We start from the raw sequence: 19,664 nt of genomic DNA on the forward strand, positions 1-19,664 counted from the left end.
CTCGCCCAGTCTACAGGGTGGAGGCGCACCCCTCACCCACCACCACCACAACCACCACCCACCTCTCCGAAGCCAAAATCAGAAGTCAAAGATGTTTATTGTTCTACAGACACTTCTGAAAAGAGATCTAATTGAGAAAATATACAAAGCACTTCAAGAGTTTTTATCTCCAGAGAGCACCAAAGTCTGACTGGAGGTGTCAGAGCCCTCCTCTTCAGGGCTCGGGCTGAGAACGGTTAGCATATCGAACGATCAGTAAAAACATGCAAAAGTGGGAAGGAAAAGGAAAGTAAACGCTGCATTCCCCCAAGCAGAGGGGGCCGGAATTCCAGAGAGGAAGCAGGGTTCCCAAGTACCAGCTGGCTCTCCCTCCCCTCCCCCCCACCCGTGGTTGCCTACAAGAGCTCTACCCCAAGACAGCAGGGAGCCCCCCTTTCTTCCAAGGACTGAGCATCCCTGCTCAGTTCTCAGCTGGCAGGGTCACCCCTGGACAGGAGAAGACACCCCCACCCTGTTGCTCTGTGGCTGTGGCCGGTGGGGACCCCGCATGTGCTCCTGGGGGCCAGTGCCCCCAGCCCTGGCTCTTTCCTTCTTTGGTTCCACCCGGAGATTGATTGTGCTTGACGGACTTATCTGCACCCCCCACCCCAAACTCCAGGCTCCCACAGGTGGGCTGAAGGCACTGACTGGAGTCCTGGGGACAGCCCCAGGACAGCCACCTTCCCTTGTGCTCTGGGCGGGGTGGGGTGGGGGTCCATCCTTGGGCATGTTCCCTCCATCCTCAGTTCAGGTCTGAAAGCCGCAAAGTAGGGGATGCGTGCGGAGCAAGCAAAAGGCCTTTTAGGCCCTTCCCAGCTGTGCAGACGGTCCTGAACCTCACTCCACACCCTCTCCCCTGACCCCAGCCCTTCGCCAGAACCCCCACATGCCTGGTTCCTTCCGTCCTGTCCTTCCCCTTGGGCCACCAGTGCCGCTGTGGGCCAGGGCCCCAGGGACCTGACCTCAAGATGCTGGTCACAGAAACCATCTTGGGGCGTCCCCTCCCTCCCCCAAACCCGAGAGGTCAGCAGAGGGGGAGGCCTTGAGAGGTCACAGCTCTGGTACAAGGAGGCAGGCAGGGCTGGAGAGAAACGGGGAGAGAGACATCACATCTACGGGGAAGGCGTCCAAAGTACAAGCTAAGCAGGGTAAGGAGAGCCAGAGAGTGGCCGGAAGAGAAGACGAAAGAGGGTGGGGGCGGGGCCTGGAGGGCAGGGTGGGGCCTGGAAGGTGGGGGCGGGGCCTGGAGGGCGGGGGCGGGGCTTCACACCACCCCGCAGATGACCGTCTCCACCACGAAGGTGTTCTCAAAGTGGCGGATGGCGTTGCAGTTCTTGGCCTCTCGTTTGTTGATCCCTGGGAGAGAACAGAGAAAGTCTAGTGAGGCCTGTGTCCTGGCCTAGAACTGGCTGGGCCACGAAGGCCACCAGCCTCGGAGTCTGAGCAGTGTCTCAGGACCAGGGGAGGGGAGGCCCAGGAAATGACACCCATTTCACCCAGACGCAGCATAGTAAAACGGCATGAGCGCAGTAGCCGGAGTCAGACCTCACAGCTCTGCCACCTTCCTGCTGTGTGGTCTCAGGGCTGTTTGTTGACCTCTCTGCGCCCCCTTTCCTCATCCCTAAAAGGGGCAGCAAGAATAAAAGACGACAAGGATGATGATGATGATGACTCACACTGCCTTAGGAGGACAGAGAGTGTAAAGCAGTGCCTGGCATGCAGTAAGTGCCCAGTTAACATCAGCTGTTGTTACTGCTGCTGCAGTCCCAGCTCTCTGACAGCTGGTCTCCAGCTCCGGGGCCAGGCTCAGCTGGACTGTGGTTTGGAGCTCAGGGCAGGGGCCAAGGTGGGTGGAGATGGCCACTCACGCCTCCGGGTGGCCCGGCGCCGCAGGCGGTAGGTGTCCTTCCCGCTGCACAGGTGGTAGATGAAGGAGCCCAGGGCCTCCTTGTCGCTGACGTGCTCCGTGACCACCATCTCCTCCTGGATGATGTACGTCTGAGGGAGGTAGGTCCCTCTCTGCAGAGGGAGAGCAGCCCAGCACCAGGTCAGTACTCGGGCCCAACCTCAGGGTCCCCAGCTGCCCACAGACCTCCCCCCACCGACATCCTTCTGCTCACTCGAGTCCCCTCAGCACCTGAGATGCCCGGCCAACATGCCCACCCCTCCATCCAGAGACCGCATGGCTCACCCTTCTGACGTCCCTGGGCACTTCCTGCATCTGCACTGCCAGTGAGTCGTGTGTGTGTGGGCATGTGCGCATGTGAGTGTGGGCATGTGTGTGTGCTCACACACACATGAGTCTGCCCCTCCCCACCCTAGGGGAAGTGCTCCTTCGAGGCAGGGCCCTGGCCTCCTCCCTGCACTGCTGTCAATAGGGCAACATGGGGCATGGCCGTGAATGCTAAGGAAGCTGGTCTCGGTTCTTAAGTGAGGGAGGCAGAAGTGGGGGGCTGGAAAGGCAGAAAGGAGACGCATTGACTCTGTGTGAGGGAGAAGGGAGCTGGAGCCAGAAGGACTGACTAAGGGTGCTGGGACCAGCTGACAGCAACGCCCAGGCCCCCCATCCCTGCTGGCCCCAGAAATCTCCCTTGTCTCATGGTGGCGGGGGGGACAAGGGAGGGACAAGACGCTGCCAGGGTCCCGCTCACCTTCACATTCATGAGGAGCTCCCAGAAGTTGCGGGGGGGCAGTACAATGGTGGTGTTGAGCTCGATGACGTAGCACTTGTCCAGGGAGATGTCATGATAAGCGGTGAGACCCTGAGCAGAAAGAAAAGGCCACATCAGTGTCTGCAGGTGAGGGCTTGGCCCCGGCGGGCTGTGCCAGGTGTGAATCCACGTGCTCCCAGTGATGTACCCCAGATTCCTCAATATCTGGGCGGGGCTCCCTTCTCCCGCTCTCCTTTCCTGCTGCTGCTGCTAAGTCACTTCAGTCGTGTCCGACTCTTTGCGACCCCATAGATGGCAGTCCACCAGGCTCCCCCGTCCCTGGGATTCTCCATGCAAGAACACTGGAGTGGGTTACCATTTCCTTCTCCAATGCATGAAAGTGAAAAGGGAAAGGGAAATCGCTCAGTCGTGTCCGACTCTTAGCGACCCCATGGACTGCAGCCCACCAGGCTCCTCCATCCATGGGATTTTCCAGGCAAGAGTACTGGAGTGGGGTGCCATCGCCTTCTCCATCTCCTTTCCTAGGCTGTGTCTATAGTAGATTCCACTTACTAGATGAAAACACATCAAATGCTTCAGTTGTGACAAGGATTCTTCTCTGGAGGTTACACAGCTGAGCTCTGAGAATCAGGGTAATGCCCCGACTATGATTCTCATCAAACCTGATAAGTCCGGCCACCCCTGCCGACCTCCGAGACCCTTAGCGAGATGCTCCGCCCCACCCCCGAGTGCTGCATCTTGAGAAGATGTCAACGTGGAAAGAGCTCATTAAAAGGAATACTGGCCTCGCCCATGAGAGCCAGCGTCTGCACCTGTCAGGTGGCCCAGGAGAAAATCAACCATGACGAGTTCACAGTCAGTGATAACCGCAAGAACTACATGATAAAGGCGGGGTCTCTAAACCCCCGATGGACCTAAAGCATAGACGTCTGCGCCACGGTTTGTACTGCAGGGGTATGTACTCCAAGTTTGTACAAAGGGTGTGGGCGTTCTCCTTTCACGTCTGTTGGTCCTCCGGGTGCCCACCTGCCACCCCCGCCCCGGCCCTGGCCGGCCTCACCCGCTGAAAGTCGTGGATGATGTCTGCAGGGTCGCCGCCCCCGAACTGGGGCACAGGCACGTTGATGCGCTCGTAGTTCTCCTCGAGGTAGATCTTCACGTCCTCCTCCAGCTCCATGCGAGTGTGGGCCTGCGAGGACAGGGAGTCTTCGTAGAGGACGCCGCAGTGGAAGAAGTTGTCTCGGGCCAGCTGAGCAAGGTGGGGAGCGGGGAGAGAGAGAGAGACAACCTGGTCACACAAGGCCCTCCGCGAGGCCCCTGCTGCCTGCCCAACCACTCCCGGCTCGGAAGGCCTGAGGAAGCGGGGAGGGCGGGGCTGGGACGCCCATCTCACAGATGCAGAAACTGAGCAACACGGGAGTCAGGGAGGGTGAGCCGGGTGTGCCAGTTCCTAGGAGGATGATTTCGCTGAGGCTCAGCTTCCTCATCTGTAAACCAAAGTGACCCCTTCTGCTCCCCAAGTCCATGAGTCTATGGCGGTGAAAGGGGATGGGCCCAGTGGGAGGACAGATACCGGAGAAAGAGCCTGGAGTGGGGTCGGGGTGCCACCCTCCACTGCCACCAGGGGGTGCCCGCCCACCTTCTTGCAGCCTCTGCAAGGGGCCCTGGAGACCTTGGAGGGCCAGGAAGGGGGAGGGACTGAGAGTCAGCCTTGTTATCAGATGCTAGTGGCAACCCCCCGCCTCCTGCCCCTCCCCAAGCTGTGTTCAACCTCACAAAAGCCCCACCACCTCCCCGGACCTGGGCCTCCTGAGAAACCTTGACAAACGCGGTGTCCCCTGTTTGAAGGGTCCGCTTATCATTCCATCAACAAGGGAAGGGAGGTGGCCGGGTGCGACCGAGGCCTCGTGACTGACTGGTGGCCGCAGGGGGGCCCCCTCTGGCTCCTCCAGGTCATGACAGGCAGACGTCCCTTTCTGTTTCAGCTGCGCTCTCCCAGGAGGGTGAATCATCACACACGAATCATACAGTCCCAGGGGTCCCAGGGCGCAGGCTCCGAGGCTGCTCTGAGGTTCCCCATGCCCTGAGAATGAGGCATGAGTTGGGGCTGCAACCAGAGGGGAAGTCCAGGACAGCAGCACAGCTGCAACAGGAAAAGGCCCCAGAAAGCGAAAACCAGGAACCAGGGGGAAAGCAGGTCGTGGGGGAGGAGAGGATGCCGAACAAATGGGGAAGTGGGTGGGTGTGCCAGAGCTGAGGTTTCACGGGGAAAGTCACCCAGCCTGCAAGCTCTTTAGTGAATTCCACCCTAGAGAAACTGGGTGACGAGGAAGTCAAAGCCCAGGGCTTGAGGGTGGGAAGGGTCATAAACGACGGGCAATTCCCAGCCTTTTGGTCACTGAGATTCCCCATGTTGTTATGTTTATGGTCATTGAGCAAACTTTCATTGAACTACCTTCCCTTCCGAGAACTTGAGGGCCCTGCCTCCCTCCCCAGGCCTGGGCAGATGACAAGGCTGCTGTGACCACGGCCAGGTCTCTGGCCCAGCTTTGTGCCCAGATAGCCTGGGCGAGCAGATGACCAGGTGTGATCGTGGAGGGGGGCCACCCTAACAGGGGACGGAGGTGACTCTGTAAGCCACCCTCCACCTTTCATGGGTTGTAGCTCGGATGACCAGGCATGGAATGGGAATTCCTTGAAGCATGACCTGCAGGGCACAGGGGGCCAGGCTCTGAGGGCCTGCAGAGTTCTAGTTTCTGCTGCACCCCGAGTTTTTGGTGCTGATGCTCTGGGGTCACCATGGGAAGGGGCTGCCAGCCTCACAGCCCAGATGCTAATCCTGGCTCCCCCATCACGGACTGTAGTCCTAGGAGAGCTGTCAGCTTCAGATGTGTCCAAAGAGACAGGTAAGGCCACTCCTCCAGACCCCACGTCAGTCAGAGGATGGCACCCCAGTCCTGTCTCCTGAACCAAGACCAGGGAGGAGGAGGAGGCTGCGAAATCTTCTAGGCTTGTGGGGCACTCCTCCCACCTGGGGGGTAGGGGGTTCACTTCCTCCTCTAAAGGCCACTGTTTCGCCCCACCTTCTTCTGCCCACCTTACCTGAGCCAGGAAGAAGTATCTGTAGATGTAGACGGAGGCAAACACCAGGCCCATGAGCAGCACGACCATGCCCATCGACAGGTAGCACACACCGCCCACGGAGCCCCCTTTCTTGTAGCGGTGGTAGGGGGGCCGCTCCTCCTGTGGACGGCAGTGCAGGGTCAGCCTCGTGGTGGTCCCACATCCGCTGGGGATCCCTCCCGCACCCCCGTTTCCCAAAGTGAGGCCTCACCCTGCTGGCTGGCAAGGAGCCTGGGGGGCAGAGGCAGGGGAGGGCGATGCTCGGGACACACAGAGCATCATCTGGAAGGAAAGGAAGCATCCCCAGGGCCCCAGCTCTTCCCTCTAAAGAGAAACCAAGCCCCACCTGGAAGCCACATAAAATGACCCACAGGGACTCAGCAAGAGTATTTTGAAGCCCCTATGCCATTAGTCCCCTTCATTATACCAGCTATGACCACAGTAGATTCTTTCAAACTGGGGATGGTGGTGGGGGGGAAGCACAGATGTGACCTTGATGACCATGCCTGGCCTCGGAACCTGTGGGAACCAGGGTGCACCGGGCAGGTTGGGAGCTGCTGCATCGGATCAAGGAGGTTTCCAGTAGCTCACTGGTGGGGACAGGGCTCCAGGAGGCCCCCAGGGTCTGGGCACGTGTGCTTGTCCCCTCTGGCCACCTTGGGCAGAGAGCAGCCTGCTGGGCAGCGATGGAATAACTGGGCACTGGTGTGGAGCAGGCTGTCAGGAGCAGAGCCCGTGGGGTGGAGTCTAGAGGCTTCTGGAAGCCAGGGCCCCTCTGCCGGGACGGAAACGTGGCTGTGGTGGCCAGGGCAGGAGATTCCTGGAAACACCCTCTTTGGGGAGCCAGGCCCTGGCTCGGGACAAGTAGTTACAGGGCTGCCAAGAAATAAACCATCCTGACCCAACTCTGGTCCACACCCGTCTGGGCCAGCGGTTGGAGGTGGGTGTGTAACTCAGAAACCCTGCTCTCCCCAGAGCACTGGACTGAGAGTCTAGTGACTCGGGGCTCTTACTCAGCTGTGTGGCCTGGGCCATCGCTCATCTTTATCCACCCCTGCCCTAGCCCAGGCCTCATTCACCCTGGAGACCTCGAGAAGGCCCAGGCCTGGCTCTGCCTCCAGGGTCCACCATTCAACCTTGCCTCTATGGTGTTTGGATGCAGCTGGGTGAGGGTAGGGGCCCTGCCCTACCCCCAACCTCGGGGACCTAAGGCAGAGTTGGGGGTGCAGAGGGGAGGCCCAGAGCCCGGACCCTCTCATTAACTGTCTGCTTAGCGCTCTGTTTCACTCTTCACCCTGCAGCCAAGGCTGGGAGTATACACACAGTTCAGGTCGAAGTTGCCCAGGACAGGCCCTTACTCTCAGTGCACACAGGGGGCTCAGCCTGGAAGGGGTGGGGTGCAGGCCTGCTATGCTTGAGGCACAGGGGAGGGTGGGACCGGGGCCTCAGGGAGCAGAAGGGTGTCTCCTGTGGGGCTGTGTGAAGCCTCCTGCCTGGGGCTCTCCCCTCTCCCCACTCCCTTCCTGCAGGAAAGTGAAAGTGAAGTCGCTCAGTCATGTCCGACTCTTTGCGACCCCATGGATTGTAGCCTACCAGGCTCCTCAGTCCATGGAATTTTCCAGGCAGTACTGGAGTGGGTTGCCATTTCTTTCTCCAGGGGAATTTTCCCGACCCAGGGATGGAACCCACATTGCAGGCATAGCAAATGCCTGAAAGACGCACCCCCATCTCTAGGCACACGTATCACCAGGCCAGTGACCCCCACCCCACCCCCCTGCCTCCAGCACCTTGGGATGGAGACAGAGGATGGAGAGGTACCCCGGTCCATCCTGCCCCCCCTCACAGGCTGGGCCATCTGCAGCCTGGGGCCTCTCCCCACCCTGGCCCTGCTGCGGGGTCCCTGAGATCTGAAGAAGCACCTGGTGAGACCACCCGTCTGGCTGGCCTCTCCCCAGCACCCGGGGCTCCCTGGCAGCACTGACCACGGTCACTAGTGCCTGTGGCCACTGCCCACAGGACAGCTGCCAGCAGTGGGCGGGAGGCTGCAAGGGCTTTCACTCTCCAATGGGCTCCCAGGATCAGTGCAGGACAGGGTGACCGATGGCCGAGCTCGGCCAGTGACTCACAGGCACAAGCCACCCAAGGGACCCACCATCTTAAGTGGGTCCTCAGGAAAGGTGGGTGACCCAAAAGATAGGCCAGGTGCCACACCCCCTGCAAATCCTGCCCTGGCGACACAACATCTGTATTCAGTGAGATGGGTGGGGCTGCAGAAGCCAGAGGTGCCCCCAGCAGGGGCCGCGTGCCCGTGTAGGGAGCCTCTGACCCTCCGATGGTCCTCCTGTGAAATGTGAACAGACTCGTTCTGACAGGGTTTTGTCGGAATTAAAGGAGACACAGGCCCTGAAAGCCCTTTGTAAAGGATCAAGTGTTAGATAAAAATAGCAGGTCTTTATCAGATAAACCATTCCTTTTTAGGGCCACCACCGCAGCCAGCTGTCGAGGCTGCACTGTGGCCATGCTTTGCTCCAGAGAAGCAAAAGCAAGCCTGTGAGAATTGCTTAAAAAAAAAAAAAAAAAAAAACCAGAAAACAACCGAACAACAACAAAAAAGTCAGTGGTTATAAAGCAAGAGCTGAGGGGGCCTGTCCATAATTGAAGTTCAGGAACAAGGTGAGGCCTGCCAGTTTTACAGCCGCCTTTCAGCTCCTGGCTGGGGCAGGTGCCTGGGGGAAGGGCTGGGCAGGGCACGGAGGTGGGGAGAGGGGTCATTAAGGATGGCAACAGATGAGGGGCCCCAGAGCAAAGTGAGGCCAGGCTAGTGTGGCCAAGAAGGACAGTCTCCAGCCGGGACCCCTTGATGCCCCACGCCCATGTCCTCATATGTCTCTGTGGGGGTCCCTGTGAAGGCTTGGGACGCCCCCCCCCCCACCTTTCCCAGATGTGAAGTGGACAGTGGTTTCCGATCCTGCTTCCCACGTGGCACAGTGGTAAAGAACCTGCCTGCCAATGCAGGAGACACAAGAGATGCGGGTTTGATCCCTGGGTCGGAAGATCTCTTGGAGCAGGCAATGGCAACCCACTCCAGCATTCTTGCCTGGAGGATCCCACAGACAGAGGAGCCTGATGGGCTGCAGTCCATGGGGTCACAAAGAGTTGGACATGGCTGAGCACACACACACACATCCTGCCCCTACTAACAGTCCTGAGTGCACACCCATGGCTCACGCCCTGCTCCCTCCTACCTGACACCCCTCCACCCTGGCATTCCGGGGGCCAACTCCCCAGGAGCATCGTGGCTGAGCAGCGGCGATTGGGGAGAGCAGACCCAGAGGCCGCTAGTGTCCCAGCTTCTAGACAGAGGCACCAGGAGGTAAAGCCCCACAGAGGTGGGCCGCCCTCTGAGGCCTGTGGGGAGCCTGGGCCGGAACCTAGGATCCCACCTGCTCAATGCACCCAGGATGTCGGCCGAGGGGGATCCTTCCTGAAGTCGCCACCAGCCCCCCGCCCCCCGAGCTGCTTCACCTGTCATGCTGGAGCCCCAGGAGAATGCCCGCCCTCATATGGAGCAGTTACCCTCCAGCCAGGCATTTGGGGGTCTTCCAGAAAGCAGGAAAAGACAGTTTCCACGGCAGCTGGGCGTCCCAGGCAACAGGCCTCACTGTGTGCTTGTGTGGAGCATGTGGGCCATGTGTCTGGGACCCAGGAGGGGCCCAGGCCTCGGCCGGCCTGTCTCACAGAGCCTGCGGTAGTGTTCACTAAATGATTTGGCAAAGCCAGGCCCTCAAGAGTCTGGGGAACTCAGCCAACTGAAGCATTAACTCAGAAGACTCCCCCACACCAACCCCCCACCCTAGGGCTCATGGAGAGAGCTCCCAGCGACTTTCCCTCAGTGACAATGTTCAGAATAGCTGCAAGCAGATGAAACTCCAGTTGCAGGCTGCTCGGAGGAGGGTGGCAGGGGAGCCAGAAATGCACCCACTGCAGGCCCAGGCCTACGGCCGTGGCCAGAGTCCCCACCCTCACCTTCCCAGTACCATTCCTTCTTCCTGAGCATCTTTCTTTCCCAGGCTGCAGACCACAGAGACGAGGCCACCAGTGAGAGAGACACTGTGTGTGTGGGTGAGGGAAACAGAAGCCTTGCAGGGGTAAGGGGGCTGGGCCTCCTCTCGGAGCTGTGCTCAGCAGTGCAGACATCAGCGGGGTGAATGCTGAGGACTAGTCGTGAACCCTCCATCAGTGAAACCCAGGGTGGCCCAGGGACCCACTGCTGCCCCAGGAAGGATGTGGGCCGAAGAACACTCTCCACAGCCCTCTGCTCTGCTCAATTGCTCTCCTGTTCTGCTCCTGACAGGCAAGGGGAGACCCCAGAGAACAAAGGCCGAGGAAGATAGACGCAGAGCTGGCAGGGCATTCCTGGGGTCAACGGTTCAGTGGCTGTGCTCCACTGGTCTCACCAGAAACATTTTTTTCTTTCTGGTAAGAGAAACTCATCCTCCGTGGCAATTTGCTGACAGCCTGGAAACACCCAAGGACCACGGGCTGAGGGGAGCCCGAAGAAGAGAGGGAAAGGAGAGAGAAAGCAGAAAAAAGTCACCGCAGCCCAAGCCCAGACACCAGAGCCCCTCAGCAAAGGCCCGGGGTCCGGGGGCAGGGGGCAGGACCCCCAACCACGGAGGTCCTCTTAGCCCAGCCCATGGGGCCGGTGGGTGGGGATGCGGAGCCCTGCTCCACCCTCTGGGCTGGTTAGGGGACCCTCCCCCCACCCCCCACCACCACCACTGCGGGAGACCCAGCTCCCTCCTGCCAAGGACCTGAGGCAGGGAGGTGGAAAGTGAAATCTGATCCCCAGGTATGTGGGCTGGGGGAGGGAGTGACATTAATCAAAGGCCAAAGCCAGGGAGAAAATTACAGCACTGAGATGACTGTATTGACCTCACTTCTCTCCTCTTGGAGGCCCCCAGCCCAATCGTTTGAGTCTGTACATGCCCACACCTGGCTCTGTGCGTGTGCGTGTGTGTAACACATGGGTGAGCAAAGACAGAGGCAGTTGGTGGGGAGAGGGGAACTGGGCTGAGAGGCATAGGGCTGGCCAGAGGGTGCTAAGAGGGGTGCTTCCGGTCCAGCCCACTTTCTGAGCTGGCTTGTGGCCAGCTGCCCATCAGTGCAGGCAACTCATTATCTCAGAAGCAAGTACCACGTGGGGAGGGTGGGCAGCTGGAGGCCCAGATGGGCCCCCACCCCCATCCCTTCCTGGGCCCCACCGAGGAGCTTCCTTCCAGCAGCAGGTCTGGGGACAAAATCCTCCTTGTTTCACTTTTCTGCAGAGAAGCAGAGGGAGGCCCACAGTGAGGATGCTACTACCCCTAGCCTGGCCCTGGGGGCCTGCACTCAGGTTGACATTTTACTGTGACAGCTTAGAGGGTAGCTTCATGGGGGAGAGGCACTCAGGAATGCCTCTGTTCATCAGTTGGTCCTTCCAAGGCTTTAAGTCTTATTTTTGATTCAGTTCAATGACCAGGGATGGTTCCAGGGTTACCCCCAGCCGGAAGAGACCTTCTAATAAGCTTTCCTCTGACAGCCCATGTGGTTCAGAGAGTAAAGGATCTGCCTGCAATGCAGGACACCTAGGTTAGATCCCTGGGTGAGGAAGATCCCTTGGAGAAGGGAATGGCAACCTACTCCAGTATTCTTGCCTGGGAAATCCCATGGACAGAGGAGCCTGGCGGGCTAGAGTCCATGGGGTTGCAAAGAATCAGACTGAACGAAGCTCACTCACTCTAATAGACTGAGCAACTAACACTTCCACATTCTGACAACCCATCAGCACGGGACCAACCCAAATGCCCTGTTTTGGTGAAGCAGTCCCTGCTCATGCTGTCCTGGGCTACTGTAAATGCTGGGCGCCTCCTGAACTTACTGGTGAGGTGGGGGGCCATGCAGGGGGAGGGGTGGCCACGGCAGGGGGGCTTGCTCTACATCAGGCACTGGATGTGGGGGCAATGTGCCCACTGGCCGGTTAAGGCCACAGGAGGTTCACAGAAGTGAACTCTCTTCCCAAGGCTCCAATTCCATCAGGGGACTGGCAGAGCCAACGTGCAACACCCGAAAGCCTCCCCTGAGCCCTCAGGGCTGAGGAGCTGTGAAAGTTTATTAATAAGCAGATTTGACGTAAAGATGCTGGGATATTAATCCTCCTCCTGGGGCCCAATGGCTCCCCCTTGCCAGTTAAGAGTGAGGGGGACCTTGCCCAACTAACAAGGTTTGCCAGGGGTGGCAAGCACACTCAGCAGGCTCGAGGCCACTGCAAACAGCCCCCAGGGAAGAAGATGTTGATATTTCCATTTCATGCTCGGTGAGGGGGAAGAGAGGACGCTGGACTTGGGAGCCAGAAGCTGGATGTCAGATACTGCCGAGGCGATGCTGGCATCCGCCATCCCTCCCGACACCACGAGCAGGCTGCCACTGGAGAATGTGCGGCTCCTGCGAAATCCGGCAGACCTTCTGATGGAGTTTGAATTGCATCCTCCCACTGTCTGGCTGATCCTCCCTCCTGCCTGAGTCTTGTAGCTCTGGGCGTCAGGGTCGTTTTCCAGGCCTCAGCTGGGTACCCGGCTCTGGGAGAAGCAGCTGGGAGAAGAAAGGGGTGAGCGTCCTGCACTCTCTGGGGGCAGAGGGGGAGGAAGAAGGTTTAAAGAGCCTCTTGCAAACTTTAAAAGCTGCAGGCCAGGCCTTCAAATAGGAAATGTCCCCTTCCCATCCAAGCATCAGAAGAAGACGGAGCTGCTCTGATCCTGGCTGCAGAGCAAACCCCCCAACCCAGCCTGGGTGTTACTGATGCCGCAGTGACCACGCCAGGGCAGGGGAGCTCGCCAAGGCTCTTCCTGGAATTCAGCACTCAGGGAATCTTCACTTGGGTGTGTGACACCCACCTCTGACCACCCTCTCCTGTGTCCCCTTCTCACAGGGCACAGGTCATTCTGCAGCACCCGGCTTTCCATACCCCAGCAAGATTTAGTTGGAGCCATCAATTTGGGGAGGGGCCTTGGCGCTGAGGAAGACATCCCAGTAGCCAGCAACGGGACGGGGACGGGCGGCGTAGATACCTTTGCCGGGGCCACTCCAGAGCCAGACTGAACCAAGCTCTCCCTCCCCTCCTCGCCCGCCACGCGTCCGGCCCCTCTGGGCCCTCCCCTGGTCGGACTCCTCGCAGCTCAGACAGTTTTCCACCGGCGGAAATGCCTCCTCTACCCCAGGCCGGAGGGAAAGGGGAGGAGGGGAGCTGGCGGGGGCGGGGTGCACCGAGGTCCGCCCCCACAAAGCGCAGCCTTCGTGATAGAGGGCACCGGGACACCGCGGGCTGGACGGGGTAGCCCAGAGGTCCAGGGAGGCGGGAGAGGAAGGAAGAGGAGGGCAGGGAGGCCCAGGCGGCCTGGGGTAGGGTGGGATCAGGGCATCCAACCTCGCAACCCCGAATCTCGAATCCCGGACGTGCGGCCAGGAGAGTTCTGGTTTATTTTCATTTCATATCTCATCACTTTCTGATCCACTAATTCAGGTGCGGACTAACAGCACATCCCTCGCCCCCCGCCCCCCCACCCCCAGCAGTCTCCCGTTTGGGACGAAATCCACAGTCCCTCCCCCTTCGTTGGCACCAGACGCCTCATCTCCTTTATTCCCCACCAATCACAACCCACCACCCTACTTTGGGGAAAACAATGTTCAACTCTCCTCCCATCCCCCACCTGGGACTCGACCCGCGGCCCCTCCTCCCTGATTGGAACCAGACGCCTATACCCCCCCACCAACATTCCTCGAACTTCTTCGGACCAACCCCCTCCCCTCTTTGGGGACCAGGCGCCTAGGGCCCCCCTCCACTTTTGGAAGAGACCTGGAACTCTTCCCCACCTGGGACAGCGACCGGATCCCCTCCGATTCTTCAGACTTAACGCTTTCGGCTGCAGCTGAAGGTCGAGACCCAAGCCCCCTCCCCACTTCCGGATGGGAAGATCCATCCCGGACTCCCAGCAACCCCCCCCCCCTCCGCTCTAGACCCCGGGGTCCCGATGCACCTCGGGCAGTCGCCGGAGGCGGCCGGGCGAGCTTCGGTTCCCCGCACCCCCGGCCACCGGAGATCCCCGGCCCTTCTCACCCGAGCCGGCGTCAGCAGGATCTCAGCGGCCGGGGCGGGCGCTGGGGCCGAGGCCGAGGCCGAAGCCTTGTCGGCCTTGTCGCCCTTGATGCCGGCCACCGCCGGCTGGAAGCTTATCTTCACCATGACTGCGCCGGCCCGAGCGTCCCCCCTGTAGCCTCCGCCCGAGCAAAACCCACTCGGTACAGCCTCTCTCGGTAGCACAACCGCTCAGCTCTCCGCAGGCACCGGAAGTTTGGATCTCTTTCGGGTCCTTTTCTCTAACCCCACCCCCAGCCCTCTCCGCCCCCCGCCCGCCCCCACCTCGCCGAGGGAGGGCCTTGACGCCAGCCGCGCCTGCGCCCCCTTCCCGCGGTCGGGGCTCGCAGTGACCCCTGCCGGGCGCGCTGCCCCAACCTGGGAACGTCTGCGGTTCCCGCAACCACTCACTCACTTAGTCCGTCCATCCATGCATCCATCCATGCATCCATCCATGCATCCATCCATTCGTCCAATCAGGCATGGACTCTGTCCCCCTCCGCCGCCGCCTTATCCCTTCCAGCTGCTTCTCCAAGACCAGCATCCTCAGAATACAGTCTTTGTTGAATCCGTGTTTGCCGGGCAAAGGCATCTTCTAGACAAGTTTCCCATCCCCTTTACCCCACTTCCTATCCTCTTCGGAAATGCTGGAGCCTCCTGTGTACCTATTCCCACCGCTCCCTCCTCCCACTTCCTCTTCCGAGGTGTCCTGGGCCCTGCGAGGAGGTGCCAGGTGCCTAACTGTTTGCCTTCGTCCTGCCTCTTGCACCCATCTACACCTCCTTCATTCTCCATCAGTCTTTTCCCTTCATCCTTAGTCCCGGCAGAATCTTCCTGACGGCCCCTGGGGGTGAATCCGAAGGACCAGGCGAGTAGAGAAATGAAGACAGCCCCTGTTCTTTAACTCTCTTGGTTACCTGCAGTAAGGGTCCTGTGGGCCATTTCTCAACCACCCAGGGGGATTCTGGCAAGTGTGACGGAAACATCCGCAGGACAGGGTATCTAGAGGCCCATTCCTTATCTTGGGATGGCTTTGGGATGCTCACCACGCCCTCCTCCGTGACTCCTCCCACTCTCCGGTGGACCCTGCGGAGCAGCCAGAATTGGCCCCAGGGGAAGGTGTCCTGGAATCAACCTCTGCAACAGTTCATTTAGGAACTAAAATTCCAAATGTGAATTTTTACGTGTTTTACCTCTTTCTCCAAATTGAACTGTTGTGTGCTGTTCTTAAAATTGATCTGGTTTATTACAATGTAAAGCACTGGTCGTTTACAGCTTATCGTCATAATTAAGCCCTAGAAGGTCAGTGGACCACTGCTGCAAATGCAGTAGTCTCAGAAAAGTGTCTACCACCACCCTCAGAGTTCTATCAGCTCCCCAGAGCTTATCCATTTTATAACTGAAAGTTTGTACCTTTTGACCAACCTCTCCCTATTTCTCCCATCCCCAGCCTGTGGTAACCACCATGCTATGCTGTCTTTGGTTCCATGAGCTAAACTGTTTTAGGTTCCACATATAAAGAAGATCACAGGTAGTGTTTGTCTTTCTCTGTCTGGTTTATTTCACTTACGCATAACATCCTCCAGGGTCATCCATGTTGTCATAAGTGGCAGGATTTTCTTAATTTTTATGGCTGAATAATATTCCATTTTATAGATATACCGCATTTCTTTTTATCCATTCATCCATCAGTGGACATTTAGGTTGTATCCATGTCTTGGCTATTGGGACTAATGCTGCAGTGAACATGAGAATGCAGATATCTTTTCAAGATACTGATTTCATTCCCTTTGGCTGCATAACCAGTAGTGGAATTGCCAGAGCACGTGGCAATTCTATTTTTAATTTTTTGAGGCACCTCCATACAGTTTTCCATGATGGCTATACCTGCGAAGTATATTAAGTATATTGAGGAGAGAGTTCTGCTAAAAAAAAATCAATAGAAGGATACAAATCTCTAGGAAATCTAATTAATAAATAAGAGAGAAAATATCAAATACATTTCTATATCTTATAGAAAGAAGATGTAACTATAGGTAAGGTGGATATTACAAATTATAATGTCTTTTATATATAATTATATCTAATAAATATAAATATCCTGAAGTGATGATTTTATAGAAAAGTATTTTTTTGGCCAAAATGGAGCCAAGAAGTAGTAGAAAATCTTAATGCCCTAATCAAGGAAACCACTGGAAAAAGTTCTCAAACAATTATCTCAAAAATTAGTTCTGAGCAGCCAGACCAATTAACTGGATAATAATTCTTTCCAACTAAAGCAACAGTTAATTCCACTGATGCTCTGATGAATTTTAGGCATAGATGATATATTCTGATAGAAAAAATCTGACAAATAAAAGAGAAAAACAATTTTAGTTATGAATAGAGATACAAAAATTCAACAGTAATTGTAAGAAAAGCGAAGAGCCATCAAGTAGACTCCTAAGAATAAAGACACAGATTTTGTGTTTGAAAATCTATTTGGGGAGAAATGGCTTTGTAAAATAATGCTTAAGAGTAATAGTTATTCAAACTTGAAAAGCATAAAGAAAACAAAACAAGCATTATGACAAAACCCACAATAACCACTGTGAATGCGCTGTTATTTTCTCTCCAATACTTTTTACTCTGTGTGTGTGTGTGTGTGTTACAAAACCGGAACCACATGTTGTGTCTGTGTTTGTGTTCTCAGCTGACGGTAATTTTGACCCTCAGGGAACACTTAGTAATGTTTGGTGACATTTTCGGTTGTCACAATGCGGAAGAGGAGGGGGCCAGAGTAGGTGATACCGGCCTCTAGTGGGTATAGAGACCAGAGATGCAGCTGAACATGTTTTAATTCACAAGACAAAGAATCAGTCTGTGTAAAATATCGATAGTGCCAAGGTTGAGAAACCCTGATTAATATCCTGTCATTTTTCTTAAGATAATTTCCATATTTTCTCATGGGATAGGCAGAAATCTCCCCCTTCCCTGTCCCTGCAGCCCATGTCTTAGTTTCTGGACCCTGTGAATTTGTTACCTTGAATGGTGAAAGGAACTTTGCAGACGTAATTAAGGTTGCATGCGTGCTAAGTCACTTCAGTCCTGTCTTACTCTTTGTGATCCTGTGGACTGTAGCCTGCCAGTCTCCTCTGTCCATGGGATTCTCCAGGCAAGAATACTGGAGGGGGTTGCCTTCTCCAGGGGGTCTTCCCGACCCAGGGATGGAACCTGCGTCTCTTATGTCTCCTGCATTTGCAGACAGGTTCTTTACCACGAGTGCCCCGCCCCCGCAATTAAGGTTATGAGCCTTAAAATAGGGAGATGATCATGGATTATCTGTGTGAGCCCAAGCTAATCACAGAGGCTCTTAAAAGCAGAGAACTTTCTCTGGCTAGAGTGAGAAGGATGTAGCAGAAGGAGAATGGAGAGAGATTTGAACTCTGACTGGATGTAGTATTGCTGGTTTGAAGATGAGGCGGGAGGGAAGAGAGAAGTTGTTGTCAGGTAGGCAGGTGCTCTTAAATAAAGGAGGGGGCTTCCAGCTGAGAGCAAGAAGATGGAGACCCCCATCCTACATCCACACAGAGTGGGATTTTTCTCACAACCTGAGTGAGCCTGGAAGGACATCCCTGTCCAAAGCCTCAGATGAGGAGTCCAAGCTGGCTGGCGCCTTGCTTTTGACCTTGTGAGACCAGGTGCAGAGAAAACAGTGGAGCCCATCTCTACTGTTGACCTACAGAACTCTGAGCTGAGCAGGCTGCTTTGCACCAAAGCAGCCGTATAAAACAAATACGTCTGACTTGATTAAAAACTGTCTCATATTCATGAATCTCTTGGTGTGTAAATCTTATTTTTAAATGTGTCTTTTTCCTTAAATTTATTTATTTTTAATTGGAGATAATTGCTTTACAATATTGTGTGGGTTTCTGCCAGGTATCAACATGAATCAGCCATAGGTACATGTAGGTCTTAAACCTCCCTCCCACCTCATCCCACCCCTCTAGCTTGTCATGGAGCACTGGATTTGAGCTCCTTGCATCATACAACAAATTTCCACTGGCTGTCTAATTTCACATATGGTAATATATGTGTTTCAATGCTACTCTCTCAATTAATCCCACCCTCCCCTTCCCCTCCCCATGTCCGCAAGTCTGTTCTTTATGTCTCTGTCTCAATTGCTGCCCTGCAGATGTGTTCATCAGCATTTGATACTGAACCTATCAGATACGTCCATCAGATATGTTCAACATATAGCTCATCAGTTACTATATGATATTTGTTTTTCTCATTTGTAAGTCTTCAGGCTGTTTTACAAACATTGTCATGGTCCTCTCCAGAAATTTTTATTCCGTTTATCCTCAGTCATGCTTGCTTGTGAGAAACAGCTATACCACCTTTGGTGAAGTCATTTACAATGTGTCCTTTAATTTGATAGGAAAAAACATATACCTCGATATTATAATTTTAAAAATTGAATCATCATTGTAATCAAAGAGTAATCAAAGTAATAGTGATTCAGTTATTTTTTGTGACTATATTCCGTTATAGGTTATGATAAGATAGTGAATATATTTTCCTGTGCTATGCAGTAAATCTTTGTTGTTTATTTTATATCAAGTAGTTTGTTAATTCCATACTCCTAATTTGTCTGCCTCCCACAATCTTGGTAACCATAAGTGTGTTTTCTATGTCTATGAGTCTGTTTCAGCTTTGCTTATAGATTCGCATGTATTATTTTTTAGATTCAGCACCTGTAAGTGATATCATATAATATTTGTCTTTCTCTGCCTGACTTACTTCACGAAACATATTCTCTAGGTCCGCTCATGTTGCTGTAAATGCAATATTTCATTCTTTTTAATGGCTGAGTATTACAATACCCCATTGCATATATACCACATCTTCTTAAGCCAGTCATCTGTTGATGGGCACTTGGATTGTTTCCATGTCTTGACTATTATAAATGAGGCTTCTATGAACACTGGGATACATGTCTCTTTCTGAATTAGAGGTGTTTTTTTTTTTTTTCTTAGATATACATTCAGGAATGGGGCTGCTGGTTCATGTAGTAGCTCTATTCACTGTTATAATATTTTTCAACTTTTTATTCAAGAAATTTCAAGTGCCAGATATTTGCCGATTATGTATTTTTAAAAGAACTCCCTCTTAGATTTATCAATTCTGTTTTTTTTCTGTTTTCTAGTTACATTATTTCTGCCTTTTAAAAAAGTAATATCCTTTTTCTCTTCAGATTTGCTCTGTTTTCCTTTTCCTTTTATTTTTAATTGTGAAGATCAAGCATTTATTCTCATGTTTACTCTGTTTCTGTCTACCAATTGGGGGAAATATTACCCATTTCATAGTTAATAATGATTAAGTAATAATATTAGACTTAATTGGAATTTGAATTCAAGTGGGCCTTAGAAAGCATCACTATGAACAAAGCTAGTGGAGGTGATGGAATTCCAGTTGAGCTATTTCAAATCCTGGAAGATGATGCTGTGAAAGTGCTGCACTCAATATGCCAGCAAATTTGGAAAACTCAGCAGTGGCCACAAGACTGGAAAAGGTCAGTGTTCATTTCAATCCCAAAGAAAGGCAATGCCCAAGAATGCTCAAACTACTGCACAATTGCACTCATCTCACACGCTAGTAAAATAATGCTCAAAATTCTC

The 19,664-nt window shown here is 54.6% G+C and overlaps 1 protein-coding gene across 1 annotated transcript; it reads right to left on the reverse strand.

Moving 5' to 3' along the window:
* Positions 79 to 14,246, reverse strand: ITM2C (integral membrane protein 2C). Its single transcript, XM_018058402.1, has 6 exons — positions 13,987 to 14,246; positions 5,814 to 5,954; positions 3,772 to 3,960; positions 2,691 to 2,801; positions 1,908 to 2,058; positions 79 to 1,395 (listed from the first exon to the last, which is right to left on the reverse strand). The coding sequence occupies exons 1-6, from the start codon at positions 14,110 to 14,112 to the stop codon at positions 1,304 to 1,306; spliced, it is 810 nt and encodes a 269-aa protein (XP_017913891.1). The 5' UTR covers positions 14,113 to 14,246; the 3' UTR covers positions 79 to 1,303.

This window comes from Capra hircus, chromosome 2, assembly GCF_001704415.2.
Source record: "Capra hircus breed San Clemente chromosome 2, ASM170441v1, whole genome shotgun sequence".
NCBI classification, from domain to species: domain Eukaryota; kingdom Metazoa; phylum Chordata; class Mammalia; order Artiodactyla; family Bovidae; genus Capra; species Capra hircus.

What these genes read in the sequence shown, in the direction of transcription:
- ITM2C (XM_018058402.1), bottom strand. Translation starts at nt 14,112, where the DNA reads ATGGTGAAGATAAGCTTCCAGCCGGCGGTGGCCGGCATCAAGGGCGAC. An exon ending in GATACTTCTTCCTGGCTCAG is followed by an intron (nt 3,961 to 5,813) that starts GTAAGGTGGGCA and finishes CACCTTGCTCAG; the next exon opens with CTGGCCCGAGACAACTTCTT. An exon ending in AGCTCCTCATGAATGTGAAG is followed by an intron (nt 2,059 to 2,690) that starts GTGAGCGGGACC and finishes CTCCCTCTGCAG; the next exon opens with AGAGGGACCTACCTCCCTCA.